This window comes from Acanthochromis polyacanthus, chromosome 16, assembly GCF_021347895.1.
Source record: "Acanthochromis polyacanthus isolate Apoly-LR-REF ecotype Palm Island chromosome 16, KAUST_Apoly_ChrSc, whole genome shotgun sequence".
NCBI classification, from domain to species: domain Eukaryota; kingdom Metazoa; phylum Chordata; class Actinopteri; family Pomacentridae; genus Acanthochromis; species Acanthochromis polyacanthus.
In genome coordinates this window covers 35,232,126-35,259,685 of record NC_067128.1, presented here as the reverse complement: position 1 = coordinate 35,259,685, position 27,560 = coordinate 35,232,126, and the positions used below count along the sequence as shown (strand labels likewise).

At 35.0% G+C, this 27,560-nt stretch overlaps 1 protein-coding gene across 11 annotated transcripts; it reads right to left on the bottom strand.

Moving 5' to 3' along the window:
• Window positions 1-7: 7 nt before the first annotated feature.
• Window positions 8-26,637, bottom strand: tpd52l1 (tpd52 like 1). Of its 11 annotated transcripts, none has more exons than XM_022214391.2 (10): window positions 26,485-26,609; window positions 20,665-20,757; window positions 16,017-16,037; window positions 13,133-13,251; window positions 12,907-13,055; window positions 9,875-9,976; window positions 6,089-6,103; window positions 5,705-5,743; window positions 4,326-4,386; window positions 8-2,610 (listed from the first exon to the last, which is right to left on the bottom strand). In XM_022214391.2, exons 1-10 carry the CDS (start codon window positions 26,501-26,503, stop codon window positions 2,488-2,490), a joined length of 741 nt encoding a protein of 246 aa, XP_022070083.1. In that variant the 5' UTR covers window positions 26,504-26,609; the 3' UTR covers window positions 8-2,487. The 11 variants fall into 11 exon arrangements, with proteins under 11 accessions (XP_022070083.1, XP_051792601.1, XP_051792596.1 ...); XM_051936641.1 differs by lacking the exons at window positions 20,665-20,757; window positions 26,485-26,609 and adding exons at window positions 19,205-20,128; window positions 20,489-20,579; XM_051936636.1 differs by lacking the exons at window positions 20,665-20,757; window positions 26,485-26,609 and adding exons at window positions 19,205-20,128; window positions 20,441-20,558.
• Between the last annotated feature and the right edge of the window lie 923 nt (window positions 26,638-27,560).

Sequence of the window (27,560 nt, the reverse complement as noted above, 5' to 3'; positions counted from 1 at the left end):
TGTCGTATTTGGTTTAAACAGTCTTTAATATGGACACATCAGCCATAAAAACAGGATTTTTTTAATGGATGAATACGATAAACACAAAGTTATCACACAGTTACGTCTTTGGGTTTAGTTAAAAATGTCTTAACGCGTTATTTCGCTCCAACTCGACACAAAATGTCAAATATTTCCGGTTATTTTCAGAAAGAAAACTCTCTGTGCTTGAATTTCATTAAACGTGTTTCAAACCACAGCAAAAGAAATGAATGAATCTTAATTAAAGCAGAATGTTACTGGCAGAAGTTTAATTAATGTTTAATGTTTTTTTAATGTTTAGTGAAACTGATTCCAGGCAGCTTAAATCTGCAGCAGGAAGTTAAAAATCTAAGAAAACTGACAGCAGATGTTGGATTAAAGCTCACTGATGAGTTATTTTGGTGCTTTTTTGACCATCTAAGTGTCCTGAGCTCGATAATCAGCCTGAAAAGTGTTCACAGTCTGCTGGGATTTTCAAAAAGTGACTTTTTGAAAATCTTTTAGGGGCCAAAATCTGAGAGTTTCAGGATATTTTAACCTCATTAAAGTGTCTGTTGTTGCTCGAAAAGATTCAGAAATCACAGTTTAACCTGAACTCACTACAGTTTTTCACAGAAAGATGATTTTTACATTTCAAATGTTCAGTCTGACTGAAGTTAAACACAGAAATTAGCTGCCTGGAGAGATCTCCGATCCGATCGCTGACATTTATCTGCTGCTTTGTTTCTACGTACGAGTCCAAATATTAATGAGAGGATGGAGGCAGAAAGACAACGGGACTCAGAGCTTGTCCAAAATCAGTTGAAGCATGTCCTAAATGATTCAGTGATGGTAAAAATGAGTCAAATGACTGGAAACTTGTCCAAAATAACTCAAAATTTAGTACAAAATAAATAAAAATGTCCTAAATGTCCTAAAAATTGTCAACATTAGTCAAAAGATGTCCAAAATGACTCAACATTTGTCCAAAATGATTTGAAATTTGTCCAAAAAAACTCAAAATTTTTAAAAATGACCCAAATTGAGCCAAGACTCGTCCAAAACGACTGTAAATGTGTCCAAAAGGACTGAAAATAGTTTAAAATAACTTGAAACTTGTCAAAAATTACTCAAAAACTGTCTAAAATGACTAAATATCCAAAATAACTTGAACATGTCCTAAATTACTGAAATGTCTACCAAACGATTTGAATTGTGTCCAAAAAAAAAAATCAGAATAAACATGGAAACATGTCTTAAATGATCTAAAAACTGTCAAAACTACTCAGAAAATGTCACAAATGAGTTGAAACTTGTCCAAAATGACTCAAAAAGATGTCCAAAATGACTATAGAATATCCAAAATAACTTAAAATGTGTCCTAAATAATTTGAAACTTGTCCGATATGACAGAAGAACCAATAACTTGAAATGTGTCCAAAATACACAAAAGTGGTCAATATGACTCAAATAATGTCTTCTAAATGTCAAAACAACCTGAAACATGTCCTAAATGCCTCACAAATTGTCCAAATTGATTTAAAATATGTCCTAAACAACTTAAAAATCATCAAAATGACTCAAATAAATGTCCAATGTGACCAAAAATAGATCTAAAATGATTCAAAACTTCTACAAAATGACCCCAAATGATTCCCAAATAACTTGAAGCACGTCCTAAATGACTCACAGAATGTCACAGCGACTCAGTTTATCCAAAATGACACAAAAATGGGGAAAAATGATCAACAAGTTAAAATTTGGCCAAAAAAAAAAAAGGAAACTTGCCTAAAATTACTCAAAGACGGTTCAAAGTAACTTGAAACGTGTCTGAAAAACTAAAAACAAACTTAAAAGTGAAGAAAAATGGACAAAATTACTCAAAATTAGTCCAGACCCTGCTCAGTTTCTATGCGATCAGTTAAACATGAAGCAGGTTTCTGTGTTTCCTTTCACTCAGACTAAACGTCTAAAATGATTCACGTAAAAATCAGCTTTAATGTGAAAAACAGCAGCTTAAAATCAACTGAAATCCTCCTTTAAAGTCTGTAAATATTCAGTTTATCCAGAATCTCATCAACCTTCTACAGCTTTAGGCGTTAAAACATGAAATAAAAAGTGTTTTTAGTCACATATGTGTGATAAGAAGCTAAAAATGTAGATTTTTTTGTCTCCTTCTGGTATAAAAGCTCCTTTTTTCCACTCCAGTCTAGTTTACAGATTTAATAAACTCTTGTTTCTGAGGAATCCAGTCTGACAGTCGACTCTCAATCTGCTCACCTCCGTCTGATTTCAGTCTAACAGCTGCTCAAAGCGTCTGAGGAACGTCTGAGGAACATCTGGGGAATGTCTGAGGAACATCTGAGGAACGTCTGGGGAACATCTGGGGAACATCTGGAGGTCAGACTTCCTGCTTTCATTAGTCACACAGAACTCAGACACAGATTTCAGTTTTATTCAGGATTATTTTAGTTTGGATGTTTCAGTCTAACACGGCCGCTCAGAGCTGTCCGTCAGGTTGTTGGTGGGCGTGTCCTGAGAGGTGGCGTTGGCGGCGGACGAGAGGACGTCCTCAAAGCTGCCTCCACTTCCTGTTCCTCCGACTTTGGTCTGGAATTAGACATAAAGGTAGAATAAACATGCAGCCTTTAAAATCAGGCTATTTTATAATAAAAATCACCAAAATTACACCATTTATCACAGCAAGAAACTGCAAAAACTGAAAAAATGTCAGATTTCCAACTTTTTAATAGTCCTTGAACTAATCATGTGCAAAATGCAGCTCAGTCTGGAAAATTAATTAAATCCGAGATTAAAATCTTCAAATGTCATCAAATATCACTTCATTCTACATCTCACTTTTTTATTTAAATAAAAAAATTGTCAAAAATGTAGTACTTAAATTAACTAAATTCTGTAAACTCTGACACGAATGAGACACGAAATGACAAAAATGAGACACAATGACACAAATGAGACAAAATAACACAAATGAGACATGAAATGACAAAAATGAGACAAAATAACACAAATGAGACAAAATGACAAAAATGAGACATGAAATGACAAAAATGAGACATGAAATGACAAAAATGAGACAAAATAACACAAATGAGACAAAATGACAAAAATGAGACATGAAATGACAAAAATGAGACAAAATAACACAAATGAGACAAAATAACACAAATGAGACAAAATGACAAAAATGAGACATGAAATGACAAAAATGAGACAAAATAACACAAATGAGACAAAATGACAAAAATGAGACACAAAATGACAAATGAGACATGAAATGACAAAAATGAGACAATAACACAAATCAGACACGAAATGACAGAAATGAGACACAAAATGACACAAATGAGACACAAATAACAAAAACAAGATACAAAGTGACAAAAGTAAGACACAAAACGACACAAAAAAACATAAGTAAAAAAAAGCAAGACATACGAGAAAAACAATACGACAAGCAACAAAAATGGACACAATGACCACAAAGACACATAAATTAACCAAGAAATAAGAAACAAGAGGCAAAACTGTTCCAGAGAGACACAAGTGAGTCAGAAAATAACAAAAACGACACACAAAAACTGTCCTTGAGACACATTAATAAACACAAAATTTACATTTGTCGAGCTGTAAAATCATAAATAGGTAAATATCTACAGTCCACATTTTTTCTCCAATGCTGTGAACAACTGAGGACACATTTCTGTAAAATAAATATTCAAAATTAGGCCAATCTTCTAAGTATCTCTCTGCTTCTTCATGGTTTCTATCTGCTTTATATTGCAGTGATAAATGAACCACAGTGAAGAAAAACACCCAGAAACTACTGCTTGGAGTTCACGGGGTTAAAAATAAAAACAGGAAAGAATTTAGCATGACTTTAGCTTCTTTCTCTGCAGGTTTTTGGCTCCTGAACGCTCATCTGCTGACTCTGCTATCAGGATCACAGTGAATATAAAAACCTTCAGCTTGTAATTACAGCCTGATTATAGTGTTTGGGTTCTTCTCTGTCACTTTATGTGCAGCAGAACCACCAGTTTGTCTCCATTTCTGGGGTACTAAACAGTTTCTGGTTCCGTTTTTAGAAACATTCTCGTCTTTGTTTGAATTCAGCCCCAGAAAAACACAACAGATGCTTTAAAAATGGCGTTTTATAAATGAATGCCGTCCTCTTTCTGTCACATTTACGCTCTTTGTTTCAGTTAAATGCTCCATGACATGTTTTTAATCGGTTACACGGTGAATATTAGCAAATTAAATCACAATATCTGCTAGAAAAACTGCATATTCAGCCTGATTGTTACCTTAATTGTAGAAACTGTGTTCTCGACTTTCTCCTCAAAAGACCTGAAGCTGGGAGAGTTTCTGTGGACGAAATAGATAAATAAAATGAAATCTTATTTTAAAATAGCAGCACAGCATTATTTCTAGAGTAGTAATAAAAGTAGAATCACTAAAATCCTGCCGTCTTTACAAAGGCTGGACTATAAATAACGTGTTAGACTAAAACAGAAGCAGGGAAGAAAAATGAAAACGTCACAGAGGTATTTTCTAGCACCACCACTCAGCCAATAACTAAATAAATACCAACACAATCATCACAGAAACGTCTTTTAAACACACACCGTCAACGTCATGACCCCAAAATTTGTCCAAAACGACTAAAAAACACGTAGAAAACTGAAAAATGTCCAAAATGGCTTGAAATGTGTCAAAAGCTACTCAAAAACTTCTGGAATGACTCCTGTTCAAAATTATTTCATATTTGTCAAAAACAATTTGAAACCCGCCCTAAGTTTGTCCAAAATTGTCCAAAGCACTTAATGACACAAATCCACTAATGTGTTTTCCACGATTATTAGAAACTTCAGAAATAACTTGGAATGTCCTAAATGACTTAAAATGTGTAAAAAAAATGTCTAAAATTACTTAAAAATGATCCCAAATAACTCAAAAATTTCCCCAGATGATTAAAAATGTGTCCAAATTAGCTTGAATCTTGTCCAAAATGACTGAAAATGCTTAAAAATGATATGAAGCGTGTCCTAAAAGACTAAAACATGGTCAGAATGACTCAAAATAAGTCAAAAATCACTTGAAAGTTGTCCGAAGTGACTCAAATATTGCCCAGAATTACTCAAAATTGTTCAGAACAACTTGAAACATGTTCAAAATGAACAAAAATAATTGTCCAGACGGCTCAAAAATAGCCCGAAATGACTCAAAAAAATGTTCAAAAGATGTTTTCGAAATGAATTGAAACATGTTCTAAATGGTCAAATGTCCTGAACAACTCAAAATCTGTCAAAATTGACTTTGAATCTTTCCTAAATGACGAAATAAATGTCAGAAAAGACCCAAAATGTGTATAAAATGACTTAAACTTGTCCCAAATAACTCAAAATGGTCCAACATAACTTGAAACATGTTCTAAATGACAAAAAATGGTCAAAGTGACTCAAAAACATGTCTACAAACTGGTGCAAAATAACTAAAAACGTGTCCAAAATGACCAAAATGTTATTAAAATTACCAAAAAACTTCAAAAAGAAATGAAACTTTGTCTGACATGATTCGAAATTTATCCTAAATGACTCAAAACTGGATGGAATCACTGTAAGCTGGTCCAAAATAACCTGAAAGTGGTCCTAAATAAAGCATAAATCCAACAAACAGTGGTTACCTCATGGTGGGCATGCTCATAGAGTGTCTGATAGAGTAGCTGTTCCAGAGAGCGGCAGAAAAAAGAAGAGTTAATGATTAGCAGAGGTCAGAAACACAGAAACAGGAGCTAGCAAACAGAAACCACTGCTCGTAGCTTTTCTTTTACGCCAGAATGAGCTATAGACGATAAAACACAGAAAATACGCAGAATATTACAGATTTTCTAGCAGGAAATTAACGGATTCTCTCCAATAAAAGCCATAAATGAGCTTCCTGTTAGCTCTCCAGTGAAGTTCAGAATCCTGATGTGAAGCACCTGACCGATCCATCAGCTGATCCGGACCGAGTTAAAGCTCCTCATGAGGAACAACTAATGTGGTTTAATCAGCTGTGTGATTCTTACCCGATGGAGTTGGACCTTAGGAAGCATGAAGGGAGGCAGAAAAACAGTTTAAGATGTTCGGACAAGCAGCAGCCAACGTTAAATCCACTTTAGTAGAACATTTATAGAACTATAAACAGAGATAAAAATCAACATGAGGCATATTTAAACACAGAATTATGTCAATGTGGACACTCCAGGAGCCAATTTACAGGTAATTTAGTCCGTTTTACACGTTAACGAAGTCAAAATGTTCTACTAAAGTCAAACAAACTCACTCTCACAGCAACTGGTTACCAACAAAAACACACACGAAATGCACGGGAAGGAATAAAAAGTCAGTCGGTTAAAAGAGGAACAGCATGAAACATGGAGACACGGAAACACAAAACGTGGAAAATCGTATCTGTAGCTGCACATATACAAGATAAGATTTGCAGAGTTACAGCAGCAAGGAAGAAAGTCTGAGATATTTTTAAAATGACAAAGAAAACCTCCAAAATAATTCCAAATGTGACCAAAATGATTTAAACCTGGTCCAAATGGCTAACAAAAATGGTCAAAATGACTCTAAAGCTGTCCAAATTTATTTAAAAATGTGTCGAAAATGACTCAAAAATTTCCAAAACGACTTAAAATGGTCCAAAATAACTTGAAACACGGCCCAAATGGCAAAAAAGGTCCAAATGATTCAGAATGTGTCCAAACTGACTTGAAACTTCTTCAAAATAATCAAATTGACTTTGAAATTGTCTAAATGACTTAAAATGACTTAAAATGGTCCAAAATGACTTGAAACATGGTCAAAATTGCTAAAAGATTGTCAAAATGACACAAAAATAGTCAAAATGTCTCAGAAAATGTCCAACTTGCCTTAAAATGGTCCAAAATGATTTAAAACACGATCAAAATGGTAAAAGATGGTCAAAACAACTAAAAATGGTTCAAATAATTTGAAATGTGTCCAAATTAACTTGAAATTTCTTCAAAATGCCCAAATTGACTTAAAAATTACCTAATTGACTTAAAATTGTCCCAAATGACTCAAAATCCGTCGAAATTGATTTGGAACTTTAAAAATGAAAAAAAAGTCCAAATGATGTAAAATGGCCCAAAACGACTTGAAACTTGTCCCAAATGGCTAAAAAAATAAAAGATCAAAACGACACAAAAATGTTCCAAATGACTCACAAAATGTCCAAAATAACTTTAAAATAGGTTGAAATTACTCTTTTTTTTCCCCCAAATGACTTACAATTTGTAAAACTGACTCAAAATATGTCCAATTTGATTTGTAGTTTGTCAAAAAAATGTCTAAAATTACATAAAATGGTCCCAAATGACATTGTTGGACTGAGATGACAATGAAAACTCGTTTTTAAGCTCTTATCTTTTCATTCTAAGCTTTTTTATTCTTAACTATTCAGATTTTGCAGCATTTGGTTTCTTAATACTTGAAGATAATTTCTATTAAACTTCATCTCAAGGATAAAAACTATTTCGCATTAATAAATTGCTCCGTCTTTCCATTTAAAACATCGGCAGCAGAGGTTTCCTTTCATTATTATGTTGAGTAGATTGTCAGGAATCTCTAAAAACCATGAGATCATGAGGGAAATGAAAGTCATCATTCCACCAGTAGAGGTTCACGCTCTGGAGAGAAACCAGACAAATGTTGGACTGTAGAGTGCATCAGTGGGTTCTAGAGGTTAATAACTAATTTGGTGTCAGGAACAGACATAATTTAGTTTTTTTTACGAGGTTAAAAGTTTGTTTTGCTCTTCTGTCTGTGGAAAACTCGCTTCAGTGATAGAAGCAGTGGAAGTTCTTCATGTTTCTGTTGACGATTCATGCAGTAGAACCCAAAAACAGCAGATATTTAGATGCACTCGCATATTATCCAGGAGGTAAAAGTAATAAAATGTCCACAGCAAAAGTCCACAGCAAAAATATGCAAACGGAGACTGTGGGAGCATACCTCCGAGGGAACAGTAACTCTAAACCTGCCATGCTGGAACATACCAGAGATAAGAAATGTTTCTTCACTCTCAAAAAGATTCAAAAAAAAAAATAAAAAATCACAATAAAGTGAAGTTCCTGAAACCAAGAACTAACAAAAGAATGTTGTTTTTACAATTCCCTGTAACAAACAGAGATACTTACTTCAATTCTGCAGATATTTAAAAAAATAAATTCAGCACTTTCTGTCTTTATATTGCAGATACTGTGTCCATAAACAGTGTTCACCCTGTCTGGAAGTTGTTGCTTTTCAATATTGAATCACAGGAACTTTGATTTGGATTGTTACATCATGATGCTGCCACCACCGTGCTTCACAGGTGTGTTTGTGATGATGTCCAGTTTATAGCATCTATTCTGATGGTGATAAAGCTCCATCCTGGTCTCCTCAGACCAAAGAACCTTCTTCCAGGTGTCTTCAGAGTCTCCACATGTCTTCTGGTGAACTCTAGTCCAGATTTAATTGGAGCTTTTTCCATCAGAGTCTTTCTCTTTTTCTCCATAAAGCTTTGACTGGTGAAGAACAGACAACAGTTGTTGGATGAACAGTCTCTAACATCTCAGCGGCTGAAGCTTGGAACTCCTTCAGAGGACTCATAGGAGTCTTAGTGGCCTCTCTCACTGGTCTCTTTCTTCTTGGTCTCTCAGTTCTTGAGGACGTCCTGCTCTAGTCAGATTCATTCATGTTCCATCTTCCTTCCATTTCTTAATGATGGATTTAACTGGATTCAAGAGATCTTCAGGAAATTGGAAATGTTCTTGCATCGTGCTGACTGATGCTTTTCAGTGACCTTTTCTCTGAGTTTCTTGGTTCTTCAGTCTTCATGGTGTAGTTCTATTCAGGAGTTCTGATCCAGCAGATAGAGGAGTCTTATACTCAGATAATCTTTATCTCATTTAACTGTGACTTCTAGCACCAACTGGCTGCACCTGTGTTGAATTTGTTATACAATCACTTATTTTATGTTTTATATTTTTCATTACTTGACATTATTTGTAGAAAAAGGTTTTCACTTTGACATGAGTCTTTTTACAGTAGATTAATGTCCAAAAATGACAAATGATAGAGTATGGTACAATAATGAAAAGCAACAAAAACAGCAAACTTCCAAGGGATGGATTTTATAGGCACAATATAGACAGTACAAAGATAACTGCATTAAATAAACTGAAAGTAGATAAAACTATCTAGGCGAGGGAAGACTTTTAATAGGCGCTGATGTCTTAAGATCTCGAAGAAACTGACCAACAAACCAACATGTACCTGAAGCTTTCTTGCTCTTTGATAAACCTGCTTTTCTCTCTGACCTTTAAAAGCTTTTCATGCTTTCTGCTACATGCATGTCCTTTTATACAAACCCATATTTTCTACATACACAAAGCCTCTCTTGGCTTCACTCTCCACTTTCTCTCAGACGCTGTTTGCATTTTTAGCATCTCAAAGACCGGCTGTCGGAGCGAGACGACAAGAGAAAGTCTTCGCCTGAAGCCCTTCAGCTCCGTCTGAAAGCAGCTTAATGTTAGCTTACATAATCTCAAGCTCCTCTGAACTGGTTGGAGCGAGAGTCAAAACTGTGAGAGTCGTGGAGATGGACGGGACAGATAAACCAGATAAAAGTGGAAGTGCATCAGCGGTGGAACAGGTTAAACTGGGTCAGCGGTGCAGAGTCGTCCAGAATAACTCAAACGGCAGATCTCGACTCAGCTTCTGCTTCTGTGTTTAAAGCTAGCTGCAGATTAGCTGCCTAAATTCATCAGATTCAACACCGTTCAGTACGTATCGAGTACCTCATGTCTCCAAGCTTCCTGCTGATGGAGCTGCCGAAGTTGCTGAAGGCTGCTGAGGTTCTCTGCCCGGCTGTGGAGAGCGTCTCCGATGTCTTCTTGTAGCTGAAAAACACACAAAATGTCCTTTTTTTTTTTTAAACAGCTCCCAGTCAATCCTGTGCTCGTATATCGGTGATTTTCACACATTCAGACTGTATAAACATGCAGGAACGCAATCCAGTTCATTCATATAGCATGGAAGGCTGCTAAGAAGGCGTAAAAATGCATTTAAGCATCTTTGAAGTCTAGGAGGCAACTAGAAAACGCAAAACTGGCAACTTTACAGGAGGAAGAGACGACAGCAAATACCCAAAATACAAAAGATCAACAGAGAAAACCTGACGTTTTCTATGAATGAGATTATTAATTGTGATTATGCATTGATTGTAGGGAAAAGTATTGCACAAATGATCGTACTTTCACATTTAAATGAACACTGCTTTCACGTCCATGTTGTGAAACATTTCTACTAACGTACAAAATAATCTCCACCTGAATTCAGAGCATCTCTCAGAGACAAAAATATAAATTAAAGACAGTACAATACAATAATAAAGTGACTTTTTTTTTAAGCTTTGGTCAAGTTTTCCAACAGAACGGCTGAAAGATTGTCTAAAAGTTAAAAATCCAACATTTCTTTTCCGTTTTTACAGTTTCTGGCTAAAAGTTCTGTCATTCTGTGATGTTTGTCTAAAAATACCAGATCTTTCCAACCTGCTGGCGGCTTTTGAGTTCATAAGAATGAATTTTTCCCCTATTTTCTGTCCTAATTCCTTTTGGTGTGAAGCAGATTTGATAAGAAGTCATGCTTGTTGTGCGTCCTGCTGGCGTTTGGCCTTTTGTTTACATCTAAATCGGCATCGCAGCTTCTCGTTTCTGGGTTTTCCCTGCTGCTGCGGTCTCACTGGTTCATTATAGATGAGGACGGAGGCCGAGCGTAAACCGATCTACAGGACAGAGTGTAACTGGATAAGAACGGAGGCCTTCGGAGAATATCCTCTTGCTCTTCTCTGTCTCTGGGTGTCTGGATATAAGCTCAGCGCTCAACATCGCGTCGGGAAATTCGATTGATTATCTGCAACTGTTAAAGAAGGAGCTCAACTTTGCTGCTTCTGGCTGGGAGTCGTGATTAGCTTAGCATCTGCGCTAAGAGTTCTGAAACAAAATCCACCTTCCAGCTCTTCTAAAGCTCATTAGAAACAGATAAAAACACTTTAACAACCTATAAGGAGTGTCAGTGAAGGTTGTTTGATTTTATTTCTCAATAATCTTGACTGGTTTTAGCATCTTGGTCGCCAGTTTTGCAGGGTGGGCTATTTAATTGCACACTAATGTCTGCTTTTTTAAAAAAAAAAAAAGAATATAAATATATAAAACCAATCATGACTAATGTCTTAATATGCAGATTAATGAAAAATGGTGTTTGTAGTTTTATTCAGTAGCTTCTAAAATACATATATTTCTGAAGATATGTCGCCAAATTAAGGGCTGAAAGTTGAGTTATTCAAAATTTAGTGTCATGTGTTAATAGTCACACGATAAGTAAAGTGCACATTAAGACAGTTTAATTGAATATTTTCCTGCAGGGCGTCACATTTATATGGTTTTACTCGTCAGATTCAGCAATTAAGATGATGAGAAAATAGATTTTTGAAGCAGCATGAAGAGAAAAAGTGAAAATAGTTCAAAATATACAGAAGAGGAGATGGATTAAACGCCACAAAACCCAGAGAGGTTCAAGTTGCAGGAGACAGAAATAATAAAATCCGTTTAAAAATAGTTTGTAATGATAAGAAAAGGGCTACCTTCATTAAATAAAACATTTTTAATGACTATTAAATGCAGGTATCTTGAGAGATATGACTCACAAAATTTTAAAAAATAAACTGAAATAGTGTAGAAATGTTTTGCCTAAATACAGGAGAGATAAAAAGCAACATTAAATACAGATTTTCTACTTTTTTTTTTATCCCTGTCTGTTTATGAGACCTATGGCAAAAAGCAAATTTTATTTTACTAAATGTCAAACTGTTCAATTAAATCTTAAAAAAGGACAACAACTCCGATTTAGATTTGGAAAATCATCTACATAAAATGCTGGAAAAACAACTAACTGCATTTGATTACGTTTAGATTCTTGATAATTATTACTTTCCTCTAATAAAAAACCCAACTTCAGTAATTTAACTGTAAGTTTTTAGCTGCTGTAGACAAATTTAAGTTTAAATTCATGTTGAGGTTGTTGTTTTTGGCTTTTTTTTGCATTTGATAAAATTTAATAACAGCAAATGAGGCACAAAACTGCTCAATTTAAATGAGAATCTGCATTAATACGCTACAGTAGATGTAAACTCTGTCTGCAGTGCTTGGATTTTAAATTTTAAAGATGCAAATATCTATCTACAATCAAAAATGTAACTTTGAATGATGTCTGACATCGCAGTAAATGTACTTTTTTGTACCTGTGCTGCTGTTTATGGATTTATCTCATCTAATAACACTTTGTGGACAGGAGCTAGTTCTTGTTTTGCAGAGTTTCATCCTAATTTTAATGAAACTAAACATCCTCCTTATACTGATGATGATTTTAGTAATAAACACAGTCTGTCTGCAGGTTTTTAAAGAAGCTTCTTTGTTTAAATTCCACTTCAACCTAAAAGACAGAAGTTAAAAATGCAGATTATGAACAGTAAATGTTCTCTATTGTTTGCAGGGAAGTGACATTTAAAGGAAGATGAGCTGCAGGTCAACAAAACAGCCTCCAGTGCTTCCATTTGATGCGTTTTTAATCAGCTTTATCAGACCTGTTACAGAGATAAACCACACACTGGATCGTCATCTGCTTTAATTGGCTTTTTGATATTTCTGTTTCCACTCGTTTGAAGGGCGTCTGTGTTGACAGTAAACCCTTCTGTCATGTGCTGCTGCTGCTTTAAACACCACAAACACACCTTAAAGCTGCAGGTTTCTCGTGTTTTTGCAGCTGAACTTACGCCGTGGAGCTCTGCATGTCGTGCCAGCCTCTGCTGAAGTTGTTCCTGAGCTCGCTGAGCGGGCCGACGCCCAGTTTCTGTTTGAGCTCGGCGTGTTGCTTCTCTTTGGACAACAGAACCTGCTTCAGCGTATTGATCTCCTCCTCCAGCTGGAAACACAAACACACACCGTTAGAAGCTGTTGTTCCGTCAGAAAACACCGTGTTTTTGTGTCGTTTTTCTTTACTTTTGTCAGTTCCTGCTGGATCTCCTCTCGCTCCTCATCTGTCAGGATGGAGTTGCTGAGGTTGACTTCCGACGCCAGATCTTCATCGGCCTCCCGCAGAGGCTCCGAGTCCAGAAAGCCTGTTTGAACGCACAAGAAAAGCTGCATAAATGGACTTGAATGTGTCTTTTAATGGAAAAACAATAATAAAATGTGTAATTACAACATCTTCAAGTGAGAATATGATTCAAAAATTGGTGTTTGGAGAATTTAAAGCAAGAAGAAACAAATCATTATTCTAAATTTGGACACCATCTTTTAATTTATATATTTTATTCCTACTGCAAATGTGCATCATTTCCAAATATCTTGATTACTAATAAGCAATATCAATATTGGCCTTTACTCAACTCCTATTAAATTAGTCTATAATTTATCTTAGAGGACCATAAAATCAATCAACAGTTAATGCAGATTTATGTAATTTAGCAGAATTTAAATTGCATTTTTGTACTTAATTATTTCTGCAGAAACATTACTGATCCCAGCTTTCCTTTTGCTGTATTTCTGGTGTTTCTGCCTCGCTGTTCTTTTCCCCGTCTGTCCGTCTGTCTGCACGTCTGACTGTTATGTAATCTGTGGCAGCAGTCTGAAGCCTCTAATCTGGATTAACTGATGCTGGATTATCCTGCAGTAACTCACCGACTGTACACACACACACAAGACACTGTCAGATTTCAGAATGAATTTCACGTCGCGATAATTGATTTCCGAGGTTCGGTGCACAAACTGCAGGAAATTCAAGCCAAAATTAAAGACATTATGCAAAAACGTCAGCTTGTTTACATCAGCGGGATAAAATAAGATTTAATCTGCAAACAAATTGGAACAAATGAAATTAAATTCTGCTGGACTGTCGTACATGTAACAGAAATACTTCATTGTAGTACTTTAACAGTGTATTTATACTTTTGTGCACCACTCACTCAATTACAACCACAAACATGCTATAGATCCTGAATGAAATCATTAAATCTGAATGAATGAATGAATGTCTGTTTGCAGCAGAGAAATTATTAGCATCAGCCGACGTTCATATACAACGCCAATAAACACTAAAATAAAAAGGCATTGTAAGAGTTCAGTATAGTTTTTTTTAAGCCAATGCAGGTTTCGCTTTAACGAATGCAAATATTTAGCTGCCACAGGTTCTCTTTTAGCTAACAAAGGTTTCCGTTTAGTTAACAAATGTTACTGTTTTGGTAAACACAGATTTCTTTTAGCTAACACAGGTCAGTTTTTAGCTAATGCAGATTCGACTTAGCTAAAACAAGTTTCATTTTAGGGTTTCATTTAGCTAGCTATTTTTCAGGGTTTTATTTTAGGTAGTGCAGGTTTCTGTTCAGCTAATGTACATTCTCTTTTAGCTAACACAGGACAAGGTTCATTTGGTGTAGTTGCTGAAAGATTATTTTTAGCTAATGTAGGTTGTCTTTTACTAAACACAAGTTTCATTTTAGCATTTTAGCATAGGGTTTTATTTTAGCTTGAGCAGGTTTTTGTTTAGCTAACACAGACTTCGTTTTAGCTAATGCAAGAATCATTTAGCTAATGCAGGTTTCACTTTAGCTAATGCAAGTTCTTAGCAGGCACAGGTTATCTTTTAGCTAACAAAGGTTTCCATTAAGTTAACGCGTGTTGTCTTTTTTGGCTAGCACAGATTTCTTTTAGCACAGGTCAATTTTTAGATAATGCAGGTTCTCTTTCAGCTAAAACAAATTTCATTTTAGCTGGTGTAGGATTTTATTTTAGCCAGTGCAGGTTTCTTTTTAGCTAATGGAGGTTCTCTTTTAAGCTACAAGAAGTTTCATCTCAGTTGGTACAGGGTTTCATTTTAGCTAGTGCAGGTTTCTGTTTAGCTAATGCAAGAATAGTATAGCTAATGCAGGTCTCCCTTTAGTTAACACATATTTTAGTCACAGTTTACCTTTTAGCTAAAAAAAAAAAAAACTCCATTTAGTTAAAAAAAATGGTCTGTTTTTTTTGGCTAACAGATTTCTTTTAGCTAATGCAGATTTTTTATAGGTACTTTGAGTTTCACTGTAGCTAATGCAAGTGTGTTTTAGCTGCCGCATGTTCTCTTTTAGCTAATGTTTCATTTAGCTGAAGCAAGTTTTCTTTTAGCTAATGAAGGCATTTAATAAGTTAACACTAGTTTCTTTTTAGCTATCATAAAAATCCTTTGAGCTGGCCCAAGGTTTTAGGTTCCTTATAAGCTAACAGAGGTTTCATTTTAGCTATGACTAGTTTACTTTTGGCTAACTTAAGTTTTTTGTAGGTTAGCGCAAGTTAGCTGATGTTGGTTGACTTGAAGTTAGTGCAGATTTTATTAAAGATAACCCAAGTATGTTTTATTTATTTTTTGTGCCCATTTCTAGCTAACACAGGTTTTAATTTAGCCAGTCTTGCATATGCAGACCATTCTCCAGCACTGACAGAGCAGTGTAGAATGGTCTGATTACACCTCAGAAAAAAAAACAGCTCTACTGATTTAAATAGTAGCCAAATTTAAAGGAAAACTTAAAACCTGCAGAAAACCCATGACAAGGCATTTTTGCCACTTCAGAGCAGACTATGTGTTCTATTTATGAAGAAGGTATACCAGAATCACATGTATTACAGTTTATATTTAAAGAAACAAAAGGTTCATTGTGAGTAGCTTGAGTCCACTTGTATACTGTTGCAGGATTTTCCCAGGGGATATTTGTTTAAGGCAAATATCACGACCGTGTGCACAAAACACAAGAGCAAATACAAGTAGGTCATTGTGTCACAGCGTTTGTTGTGGACTGGTGAACGTTTTGAATGGAAACTATTTAACCCGGATGGAAAGTGATTATTTTACCTGCAGTGAGGTGTCCTCTCTCTTCACATGGCAGCATTGTAAGACAAGGTGGGGAAACAGTGAGGTTAGTGATATACTAATAAATGTGCAGTGGACAACAGCTTAGGGCTTTGAAATCTAAGGTTAAAGGGGGTTTATCAGCAGCTCATGCAGCAAACAAACATAAATACAGCTCTAAAGCCAAACACAGCATGCAGCAGTTCACTTCATGGCAGGAAGCTATTTCTGCCCACATCACGCAGCAGGAGGACAAAGAGACGTTTAAACCCCTGTGGCTACTATGTAGGCTTTTTATGTCCGCTTTAAGTGCACTGAGACATCAGTGTTTGTCCTGTTTACACAGCTATAAGATCAGCTTAAAAAGTCATACATTTTCTACCAGTACTGAATATTAACTCGGCAAACACAAATGCACAAGAGGTTAATATTTAATATATCTTTAATATATCACATATCTACAACAATAAGCATCTCTGACTAAAGCTAGTTTTGTTAAGTATTTTTCACACCTTTGGACTTGCTAAAGATTGTGTTACTGTTTTGGTTTAAGATTTAGCTAACAAATATTCAAGATAATATGCATGTTGATAAAGCCTTCATGTTTACGCTAACACGGCTTCCCTTTTAGTGAAATTCATTTCCCTTGAAGCTAATGAATGCTTCTTTTCCCATGAATGCAGGTTTCATTTGAGCTAAATCAAGTTTCTTGTAGCTCCTGCAGGTTTTCTTCTTTGGTAACAGAGGTTTCTGTTTAGCTAACACAGATTTAATTTAGCTAATGCAACTAGCAAGGGTCTCTATTAAGTTAACACTACTCTCTTTCTAGCTAAATTTCCTTTATGTTGACCTAATTTTCTTAGGGTTTTTAGTTTTTTTTAGGTTTCCGCTAGCTAGCTACCACAAGTTTCTTTCTAGCTAATTCAGATTTCCTTTTAGTTGACCCAAGTATTTTTTTTTAGCTAAAATGGGTTAGGTAATGTGTTTTCTATAGCTAACACCATAAACTATATAGCAAACAAGTTTTTCTTTAAGCCAACACAGGTTTCGTTTAGCTAGCACAGGCTTCTTTAAACACTATTTTTTTCTTATGATCATACATTTCTCTTTAGAATTTTTGAGGTAACAGAAGTTAGCTAATGCAGGTTGACTTTTAGTTTTTCTAGGCTTATGCAATTAGCTACCACGAGTGTTTTTCAGTTAACACAGGTTTCCTTTTGGCTGACGAGTGTTTTCTTTGTAGCTAACACCATGGCTACCTTTTAACTGACCCAAACTTTTTGTAGGCTAACACTAGGTTAGCTAACAGAGGTCACCTTTAAACTAACAAAGGTTCCTTTTTGGGTTGACTCAAGTTTTTTTTATGGATTAATGTAAGTTAGATAACAGAGCTTTCTTTTTAGCTGAACAAAGTTTTCCTTCTAGCTAACACCATAAACTGTTTGGCTAGCTTTTATCTGGCCAAAGCTTTCTGTAGACTAGCGCAAGATTAGCTAACAGAGGTCACCTTTAAGCTAACAAAGTTTCCTTTTTGATTGACCTTAGTTTTTTTATGGGTTATTGTAAGTCAGTTAACACGGGTTCCTTTTTAGCTCACATTTTTTTCACACTCCTTCAGGCTTTATGTTTATTGTAAAAGATGGATGAGAGTAATTTTTTAACTAAAGAATAAAAAGGCAGATTGTAAGCAGCATATTTTATCAGCATCAGTATCTTCCTATAGAATGTGAAGCAGCACTTGGTATTTTCAATGTCATTTATAATATGATACACTGCTGTCAGTTCACTGGTATGTGAGGAATGCTGGGAGGTAATTTAATGGTCCAAGTCCTGGTTCACTGGAGAAAATCAGATAAATTGATGTTCAAAACAGAGTTAAGCACACTAACAAAACCTCTAAACAGAATCACTGTCTGTGCTACAATTACCTTAACGCTATAAAAACAGGAGCAGCAGTGACTGGGAAAGTTCAGGCTTCAGGTAAAATAAAACTTAGGTAAAAGATACAGAATGATAATTATATTAAGTGTATTTATTGATCGATATTGATTTGGACAAGTGCACCTGTCACCTGTGTACGTTTTGTGCAGGAGCTAACTATCTGCTATGACAAGACCTTCACTTTGGTTGAACACTTCACACGATACACATTTCTGCAAATAAAGCTTCTAAAATGTTTGAGAATTTGGATTTCAAGCATTATTTATTTAATATATTCATATTGTTTTTTTTAGCTACATAAAATTTAGATATTGTTAAGCTAATGCAAGTTTCTTTTAGCTACCACAGGTTGTCGTTCAGTTAAAGGTTTCCCTTCAGCTAACACAGGTTGTCTTTTAGTTAACACAAGTTTCTGTTCAGCTAACACAGGTTGTCTTTTAGCCAAAGTAAGTTTTCTGTTTTGCTAACAGGTTGTCTTTTAGTTAAAGCGGGTTTCTGTTTAGCTAACACAGGTTATCTTTTAGCCAAAGGAAGTTTCCATTTAGCTAACACAAGCTGTTTTTTTTTTATAGCTAATACAGGTTTCATTTTAGCTAACACAGATTTTTGTTTAGCTTTTTCTAGCTTTTTAGCTGGCCCAAGGTTTTAGGTTTGTTTTAAGCTAACAGACATTTCACTTTATGGCTCATGCAAAATTCTTTTCCTTAATGCATTTTTCTTTTCACTACTGCATGCCAACACAGATTTCCTTTTAGCTAATGTGGGTTTCCTTTAAGCTAACATAGATTTTGTTTGTTTTTTTAAGCCAAGACACGCTTCTGTTAACACTTTCCGGTTGTCATAAATTTCCTTTTTTTTGGGCCAAAGTTTTATGTTCATTTTAAGCAAAAGGAGGTTTAATTTTAGCTAACACTGTTTTCCTTTTGGCTGACTTTGTGGTTTAATGTTAGGTTAGCTAACACAGGGTCCCATTTAGTTGAAAAAGGCTCCCTTTTAGCTCCAAACCCATCTAAATATTAATTTAAAGTGCAATAAAATACTCGAAACAACCTCTAATATACCCAGTGTTACTTCTAATTAATTATAAATACCATTACATCATATATCTAGCTTCTTAAAACCCTAAATTCCCGGATTAAACACAGAGAACATGAGATCGATGGCATCGTCAGGTCTGATGGTGTCTAAATGTTCAACCAAAGTGAAAGTAGATCTAGACCTCTACAGGTTCTGGTCTACTTCCTGTTCACCTGTACAGTCCAGCTGCATGTCCCATGTGGTGGACATGACCCAGTTATCAGAGTGGGACATTGAGGAAGTATTACCCCACCGGTCCTGTCCCGGCGGTGAGGTTTTACCCCACTGTGTCACATTTTCACCATTTTGGACCAGCGGAGCCAAGTGTTCCCCATAAGAACTCCTAACCGACTCCTCAGCCGACGAGTAAAACATTCCCTGATTCACACCTGAGCAAATCACAGGTCAATGCAGTTTTAGTGCATGGTAAATACAGAAAGGGCTGCATTTAATCTGCCTAATTTAAGATTTAAAGTCAACTGATGGAAGGAAAACAGCAAATATGTAATCCTGCTAATACAACTAGTTAAGGAGATACAAAAACAGAAATAAATGATGAAATCCCATCAACCTCCACAGCTACATGATAATTTATAAGAATTGTGGTTCCTGCGGTAGTCTGTTTCTTTATGTTTGCATTGGGCTTGCATGTCTGCATCCAACATATAGTCATGAACAAAAGTTTACATGTACTTTTAAAAACATGTATATCATGATAGTCTTGAGTTACCAATGATCCATATAACTATGAATTTCCTGTGAAGGAATCATCTAAACCTATGAATCTCTGTCACAAAAAACAAAACAATCATGAGTTTTGGTTCTTTCAGAGATTTTTCCTGCATTGAAGGATTTTTGGTGAAGGTTTTAATCAAGTTTTTCCACCTCATACACAGTAAAGGCCTAAAGATTCACTCTGAGAAGGAAAGACTATTTTTAGAGCGACTTATTATAAGCATAAATGTAAAAATAAACGGTCTGTGATTAACAAATAAATCACAGTGAAGGTCTTTTCCTCCATGTTTACTCAGAACAAACCCACTTAAATCAACACAGAGTCACAAACAGGCAACATGCTGCTGGTTTCACTGGTAAACCTGCTGCTGGTTTCACCGGTAAACCTGCTGCTGGTTTCACCGGTAAACCCGCTGCTGGTTTAATTGGTAAACCCGCTGCTGGTTTCACTGGTAAACCCGCTGCTGGTTTAACCGGTAAACATGCTGCTGGTTTCACCGGTAAACCCGCTGCTGGTTTCACCGGTAAACCCGCTGCTGGTTTCACCGGTAAACCCGCTGCTGGTTTCACCGGTAAACCCGCTGCTGGTTTCACCGGTAAACCCGCTGCTGGTTTCACCGGTAAACATGCTGCTGGTTTCACCGGTAAACCCGCTGCTGGTTTCACCGGTAAACCCGCTGCTGGTTTCACCGGTAAACCCGCTGCTGGTTTCACCGGTAAACCCGCTGCTGGTTTCACCGGTAAACCCGCTGCTGGTTTAACCGGTAAACGGTAAACCCGCTGCTGATTTAACCGGTAAACGGTAAACCCGCTGCTGATTTAACCGGTAAACCTGCTGCAGTGTTTCCAGGCTTCTACTCTCGGTGGTCCACTGTGGGTCTAGAGAGGTGAGTCTTACCCGGGGCTGCCTCCGTTGAGGCCGAGTTAACCCATTCCTCTCCAGAACTGCCCCAGTCCACCACCGCTCCACTCAGAACATCTGAGTAAAGCTCTGCAGCAGGCGGCAAATCAGACAGAAAACCAGTTATACAGTAAAAACACACTGATGCTGTGGTTTTACTTTACCAGAAAACGTGACCTCTGATCCTCAGTGACACAGATTCTGACAACAGGATTCATCTGATAACCGACCAGACGAGACCCAAATGTGTGCCGAGTGGTGAGACTAACCGGCACCGACGTTCAGACGGTGTTGAACTCCTGAATACGAAAATCTCTTTTAAATCCAGCTGCCTAAATGAAATGGCATTTACTAGGTTTAAAAGGTTGTTTTTCTTCATATCATATTTGTTTCTGTCCTCCAGAAAGGTTTTATCAGCATCAAAATACTAACTATTAAAAACAAAAATAGTTTATGAAAAGAATTTTATTTGTTACAAAAAATGCAAAAAACAATTAGAACAAATTGTAAACATTTTTAGATGCTTTAAATAAAGCAAACTGTAATTTCATTTAAAAAATATGATTTGCGATGTCACACATTCTAAAAAAAATAAAAATAAATTTTTTATAGTTGTTTTTCCAGTAAAAATGTAAATTAATACTTTTTCTGTGATTTTAGGAGGTGTTATGTGTAATTTAAGAAAAATGTCAAGGAACAGCTAAAAAATTATTTACCATTTTTCAGTAACATAACAGTAAAAACATTTTCTTTCAAATAATGGAAAACATTTGTAAAATAATAATATTTTTGCGGGTTTAAAAACACACACAAAACAACCATATGTCAAAATACAGAATTTTGATGTGAACAATATTTACAGTTTTGACCTGTTTAGTTTGGTTTTATTTTTGTCAGGTAGCAGCTAAAAAATATTTACCAATTTTTTTATAGTCCTAAATATACATTTACAAATAATATACAAAAAAAAAAGAGTAAAGTGTTTGTAAAAATACAGAACGCTTAAAGTGGACAGTATTTACAGTTTTAAACAGTGTTATTAAAAAAATAAAATGTAATTTTTTTTTCTATAAAATTTTTTTTAATCAGCACCAAAATGTTTTGTATTAAAAATTTAATTAATAATATTTTTTAAATGTGTTTTGTTTATTGTGGTTTGGTTTATTCGAGCAAAACAGACATTTTTGTCATCAAACTCTCACCAAAAATGGTGAGAATCTGGCAGCATGTGTGCAAGATTATTAATATTACATAATTGTAGCTGCTTTAAATACCTTAAGACATGCATACACACGTGGACAAAATTGTTGGTACCCCTCAGTTAAAGAAGGAAAAACCCACAATTCTCACTGAAATCACTTGAAACTCACAAAAGTAACAATAAATAAAAATTTATTGAAAATTAAATAATCAAAAACAGCCATCACTTTTGAATTGTTGATTAACATAATTATTTAAAAAAACAAACTAATGAAACAGGCCTGGACAAAAATGATGGTACCTCTATAAAAGATTGAAAACTATTTGACCAGAGTGACATAATTAATTCAGGTGTGTCATTTAATTGACATCACAGGTGTTTCCAAACTCATAATCAGTCAGTCTGCCTATTTAAAGGGAGACAAGTAGTCACCCTGCTGTTTGGTGAAAAGGTGTGTACCACACTGAACATGGACAACAGAAAGCGAAGGAGAGAATTGTCCCAGGACATCCGAAAAAAAAATGATAGACAAACATCTTAAAGGTAAAGGCTATAAGACCATCTCTAAACAGCTTGAAGTTCCTGTGACAACAGTGGCTCATATTATTCAGAAGTTCAAGACCCACGGGACAGTAGCCAACCTCCCTGGACGTGGCCGCAAGAGGAAAATTGATGACAAATTGAAGAGACGGATCGTTGGAATTGTATCCAAAGAGCCCAGAGCAACCTCCAAAGAAATTAAAGGTGAACTCCAAGGCCAAGGTACATCAGTGTCAGATCGCACCATTCGTGGTTGTTTGAGCCAAAGTGGACTTCATGGGAGACGACCAAGGAGGACACCACTGCTGAAAAAAACTCATAAAAAAGTCAGACTGGAATTTGCAAAAATGCATGTTGACAAGCCACAAAGCTTCTGGGAGAATGTCCTTTGGACAGACGAGACCAAACTGGAGCTTTTTGGTAAGGCACATCAACTCTATGTTCATAGACTCAAAAACCAAGCATACGAAGAAAAGAACACTGTCCCTACGGTGAAACATGGAGGAGGCTCAGTAATGTTTTGGGGCTGCTTTGCTGCATCTGGCACAGGGTGTCTTGAAAGTGTGCAAGGTACGATGAAATCTGAAGACTATCAAGGCATTCTGGAGAGAAATGTGCTGCCTAGTGTCAGAAAGCTTGGTCTCAGTCGCAGGTCACGGGTCTTCCAACAGGACAACGATCCAAAACACACAGCCAAAAACACCCAAGAATGGCTGAGAGAAAAGCGTTGGACTATTCTAAAGTGGCCTTCTATGAGCCCAGATCTGAATCCCATTGAACATATGTGGAAGGAGCTGAAACATGCCATTTGGAGAAGACACCCATCAAACCTGAGACAACTGGAGCTGTTTGCTCATGAGGAGTGGGCCAAAATACCTGTTGACAGCTGCAGAACGCTCATTGACAAATACAGAAATCGTTTAATTGCAGTGATTGCCTCAAAAGGTTGTGCAACAAAATATTAAGTTATGGGTACCATCATTTTTGTCCAGCCCTATTTCATTAGTTTGTTTTTTTAAATAATTATGTTAATCAACAATTCAAAAGTGATGGCTGATTTTGATTATTTAATTTTCAATAAATTTTTATTTATTGTTACTTTTGTGAGTTTCAAGTGATTTCAGTGAGAATTGTGGGTTTTTCCTTCTTTAACTGAGGGGTACCAACAATTTTGTCCACATGTGTATATAATTTCATGGTTGCACATATAGATTTATTTTTTACAGTTGTGGCCTGCTATTACAGTCAGTTTGTAAATTATTACTCTTCTCTGTGTTTTTTTTTTTTTTGTTTGTTTGTTTGTATTTTTGCCATTCAAATCTTCACACCAGGAACAAATCAGCACCACAATGAGATCTTTGTTGGTTTAAAACAATCCTTGGAGAATATCTGAGAGTTATTAAGCAACCGGAGCCGTTGATGAAATCTGGTTACGCCACAGCTGAGCTCTACAGCAGGAAGCCGGCCGGTTTCACACACTCACTTCCTCTGTTTGGTTTCCTGACCTGCACTTCAACTTTTCCAGGGAAGACGGGATCACAGATTACAGCAGATTCACAGAAATGACACAAAACGGCATCAGCGGCTGCTCCAGACGGCCACGATTTGGAGGCAAAAACGCTGAATTTTATCAGGTTTTTTTGTGCATTTTGGCAGAAAATGCTTCAACTTCCTCCCCTTTCTTTCTTCTCCCTCCCTTCAGTCACAAGATCACATCCATTCCAGCGGTCATGTGCTAAATCAGAGGCCAGCACGCGGTCATATGGCCGGAAAAATCAATTAGAGTTTATATCGTGTTTAATCCCAGCTTTAATTCACTGCAGCAGCGTTCACACGGGGAACTTACAAAGTCTCCTAGACTCAGATTTCCCACTAAAGTTTCCCTCTAAGAGTCTTTTTTCCTGCGTTAACTTTTAACTCGAAGTCTGTCTGACTCCTGTGAGTGTCAACAAGTTTACATTTAAAACCGCACAGCTCAGGAATGCAATTAACTTCCTGCATAAACAGACTTTTCTCCTCCGAATGCTCAGATTCAGACTAAACTCAGCGACTAAACAGCTTCACAAACTCTATAGAAGACTGAAAACCACCATTGATTTTACTGCTTCTTCTTCTGTTAGTGATTTTCTGGACCATTAGTGAAAAATGTCAATTAATGTTTCTAGAGGAGGACATAAACCAGAAAAAAAAGTCTTAAAAAAATATTACATATATATATTTCAACTACTTAATATTAAGTAGTCGAAATTTAAATATTCAGATAATGTAAACATAGTCCAAACATAATAGTAAGTAATAATATTAATATTATGGCAATAAAAATAATAAAAATGTCTAAAAAAATATTAATTAAATAACTAAACAAATTACATTAAAAAATAGTTGAAACTGAAATTTTCAGAGAATTCCAAAAATGATCCAAAAATATTTTAAAAATTGTTTATATATAAAATACTTAAAAAAAGAAATTAAATTCTAAAATAAATAAATGTATTGTCCCACACATATTAAAATAAATGGAATTATTTTAAAAGGTGTGGGAAAATACTGGACAGAAAACTGAAAAATTCAGACGATGACCAAAATTGATCCAAACATATTAATACAATTGGCTAGCTTATTAAATATTTAAACATTTTATAAAATGTTTGAAATTGGCTAGAATATTAAATATTAAAATACATGTGTGTAAAACATAAAAAATGAAAAAATGTGCCACAAATATTAAAATAAATGTAAAAAAATGAATATAAAGTAGCTGAAAAAGAAATATTCAGATAGAGTTAAAATAATAATAAAAACGTCCTTGTATGTAAAATACCTTGAAATATAAATAAAATGTCTAAATAATATGAATTAAATAGCAAAATAATATTAATAAAAAGCAGCTGAAGCTGAAATATTCAAATAATGTCCAAAAATGGTTCAAAATATTAATAAAACTGTCTATAAATAAAATACTATAAAAATAAAAATTCTAAAATAAAAATGTATTGTTCCACAGCTGTTTAAAAAAATGCACAAAATTGAATAAGAAAATGTTAACACTGAAAAATTCAGACAATGTCCAAAAAAGGTCCAAAAATATTAACTAGTAAAAAAAATGTATAAACAAAATGCCCCACAAAATATTAAAATAAATGTCTAAAATGGATATAAAGTAGTTCAAAATTAAATATTCAGATAATGTTAAAATAATAACAAAATTAATAAAATGTTCCACAAATACTAAAATAAAGATATAAATCATAAAATAGTTCAAAACTGCAGCAGCTCCAACAGACACAATGACACTTCACTACAATAATATTAAAATAATATATTATATATATAATGTCTCAAAAAAGTGGTCCAAAAATAATTTAAAATTGGCAAAACATATATATAAATAAAATGTATAAAAATGCTTTAAAAATTTATTAAAATAACCAATATGTAAAATCCTTTAAAAAAAAATAGGAATAAAATACCTTAAAAATGCTCAAAAAATATGAAAACAGTTACTACTATATAAAACACCTTAAAAAGTAAAATAAAATATTGGACAATTCTAAAAAAACAAATGGTCCAAAAACAAATAAAATTAACTAGTACAAAAAATCTTTAAAAATGTGAATAAAATGTTCCACAGAATTAAAATAAAAGTATAAAGCTGCATATAAAGTAGTTTAAACCTGCAGCAGCTCCAACAGACAAACTGATGTTTTACTACCAATAATATTATTAAAATAAAATATCAGCCAGAACTTCTACTGCAGTACTACTTCTCACTGCTGTGTACTTGTACTTCATTCGGGTTTTTCCTACTTCTACTGCAGCGTTTGTTTTTAGAGGTTTCCCTTCAGGCAGCAGAACCTCAGACTCTGATTAAAGTGGAACCAGAACCAGAACCAGCAGCTGAACCAGGTTCCGGTTGTGCTGCTGGTTCTGGTCTGAAGCTCCAGAACCTCCTCCGTCCTCCGTCCCTCCAGAACCACATGAAGCCGCTGAACGGACCGAGCAGCCGGACTGAGCCGCTGCAGTCAAACTTCTCCTCCACCTGTCCAGGTAAACTCACCTGTAGCTGCTGCACTCACCTGTCTGTCTGCTCTCCATCACGACGCTCCGCCGACACACACTCCGTCCGACACACTCCTCGACACGCGCAGCTCTCCCCGCTCCTCTCTGCAGGTCACGCGCTCCGTCAGGCGGAGCTCGAAGCGCGAGCCAATCAGCGCGCGCTGCTTGAATTTACTTCATTACTGACCGGAAGTACTCAGTTACAGGAAGCTGAGCTCATTGGACACAAACACGACTTCATTCTTATTATTTTATTTGAACCGTTTCTGCTTTTTGCAAATATTTTTTTAATCTGTCTTTATTTGTTGTCTTATTTTTACTTCTGCTTCCTCTTAATGTTATTTCTTTTTTTAATCTTGCTATTATAATGATCATTATTTAGTGCTTTTCTTATTTTCTTCATTATTAATATTATTGTTGTTGTTGTTGTATTGTTACTGTTCTTATTATTTTGTTATTTTTACTTCTGTGTCTTCTTAATGTTATTTTTTTTTTACTTCTGACCAAATATTATAATCATTATTCAGTTTTTTTTATTTTCTTCTTATTAGTTGTTGTTGTTCTTATTATTTTTGTCCTATTTTTGCCTCTACTTCTTAAAATTACTTCTTTCTTAAACATTTTTGCTATTATCATAATTATTTTTTATTTTCTTCTTCATTATTATTATTATTGTTTTTGCCATCCTTATTATTTTTTATTCTTATTTTTACTTCTACTTCTTCTTAATGTTAATTTTTTTAGAAAATTCTTTCTAAAATATAATCAATTTTTAGTATTTATTTCTTATTTACTTCTTTATTATTTCTATTTTAATTATTTTTGAAATTTCATTTCATTTTCTTATTTTTTATTTTGTTGTTTTTTCTTATTATTATTTTTCTTATTACTATTATTTATTCTACTTATTTTTTACTTGCAAATATTAGCATTATTTTTTTCATTTTTCTTTTTCTTGCCACTAATTCTTATTTTTGCATCCTCCCGCTTCATATTATTTTAATAGTGTTACTTCCTCTTCTTAGCATTATTTGGTAGTTATTTTTTATGATTATGATTATTTTAAATATTTGTGATTTTTTTATTCTCATTA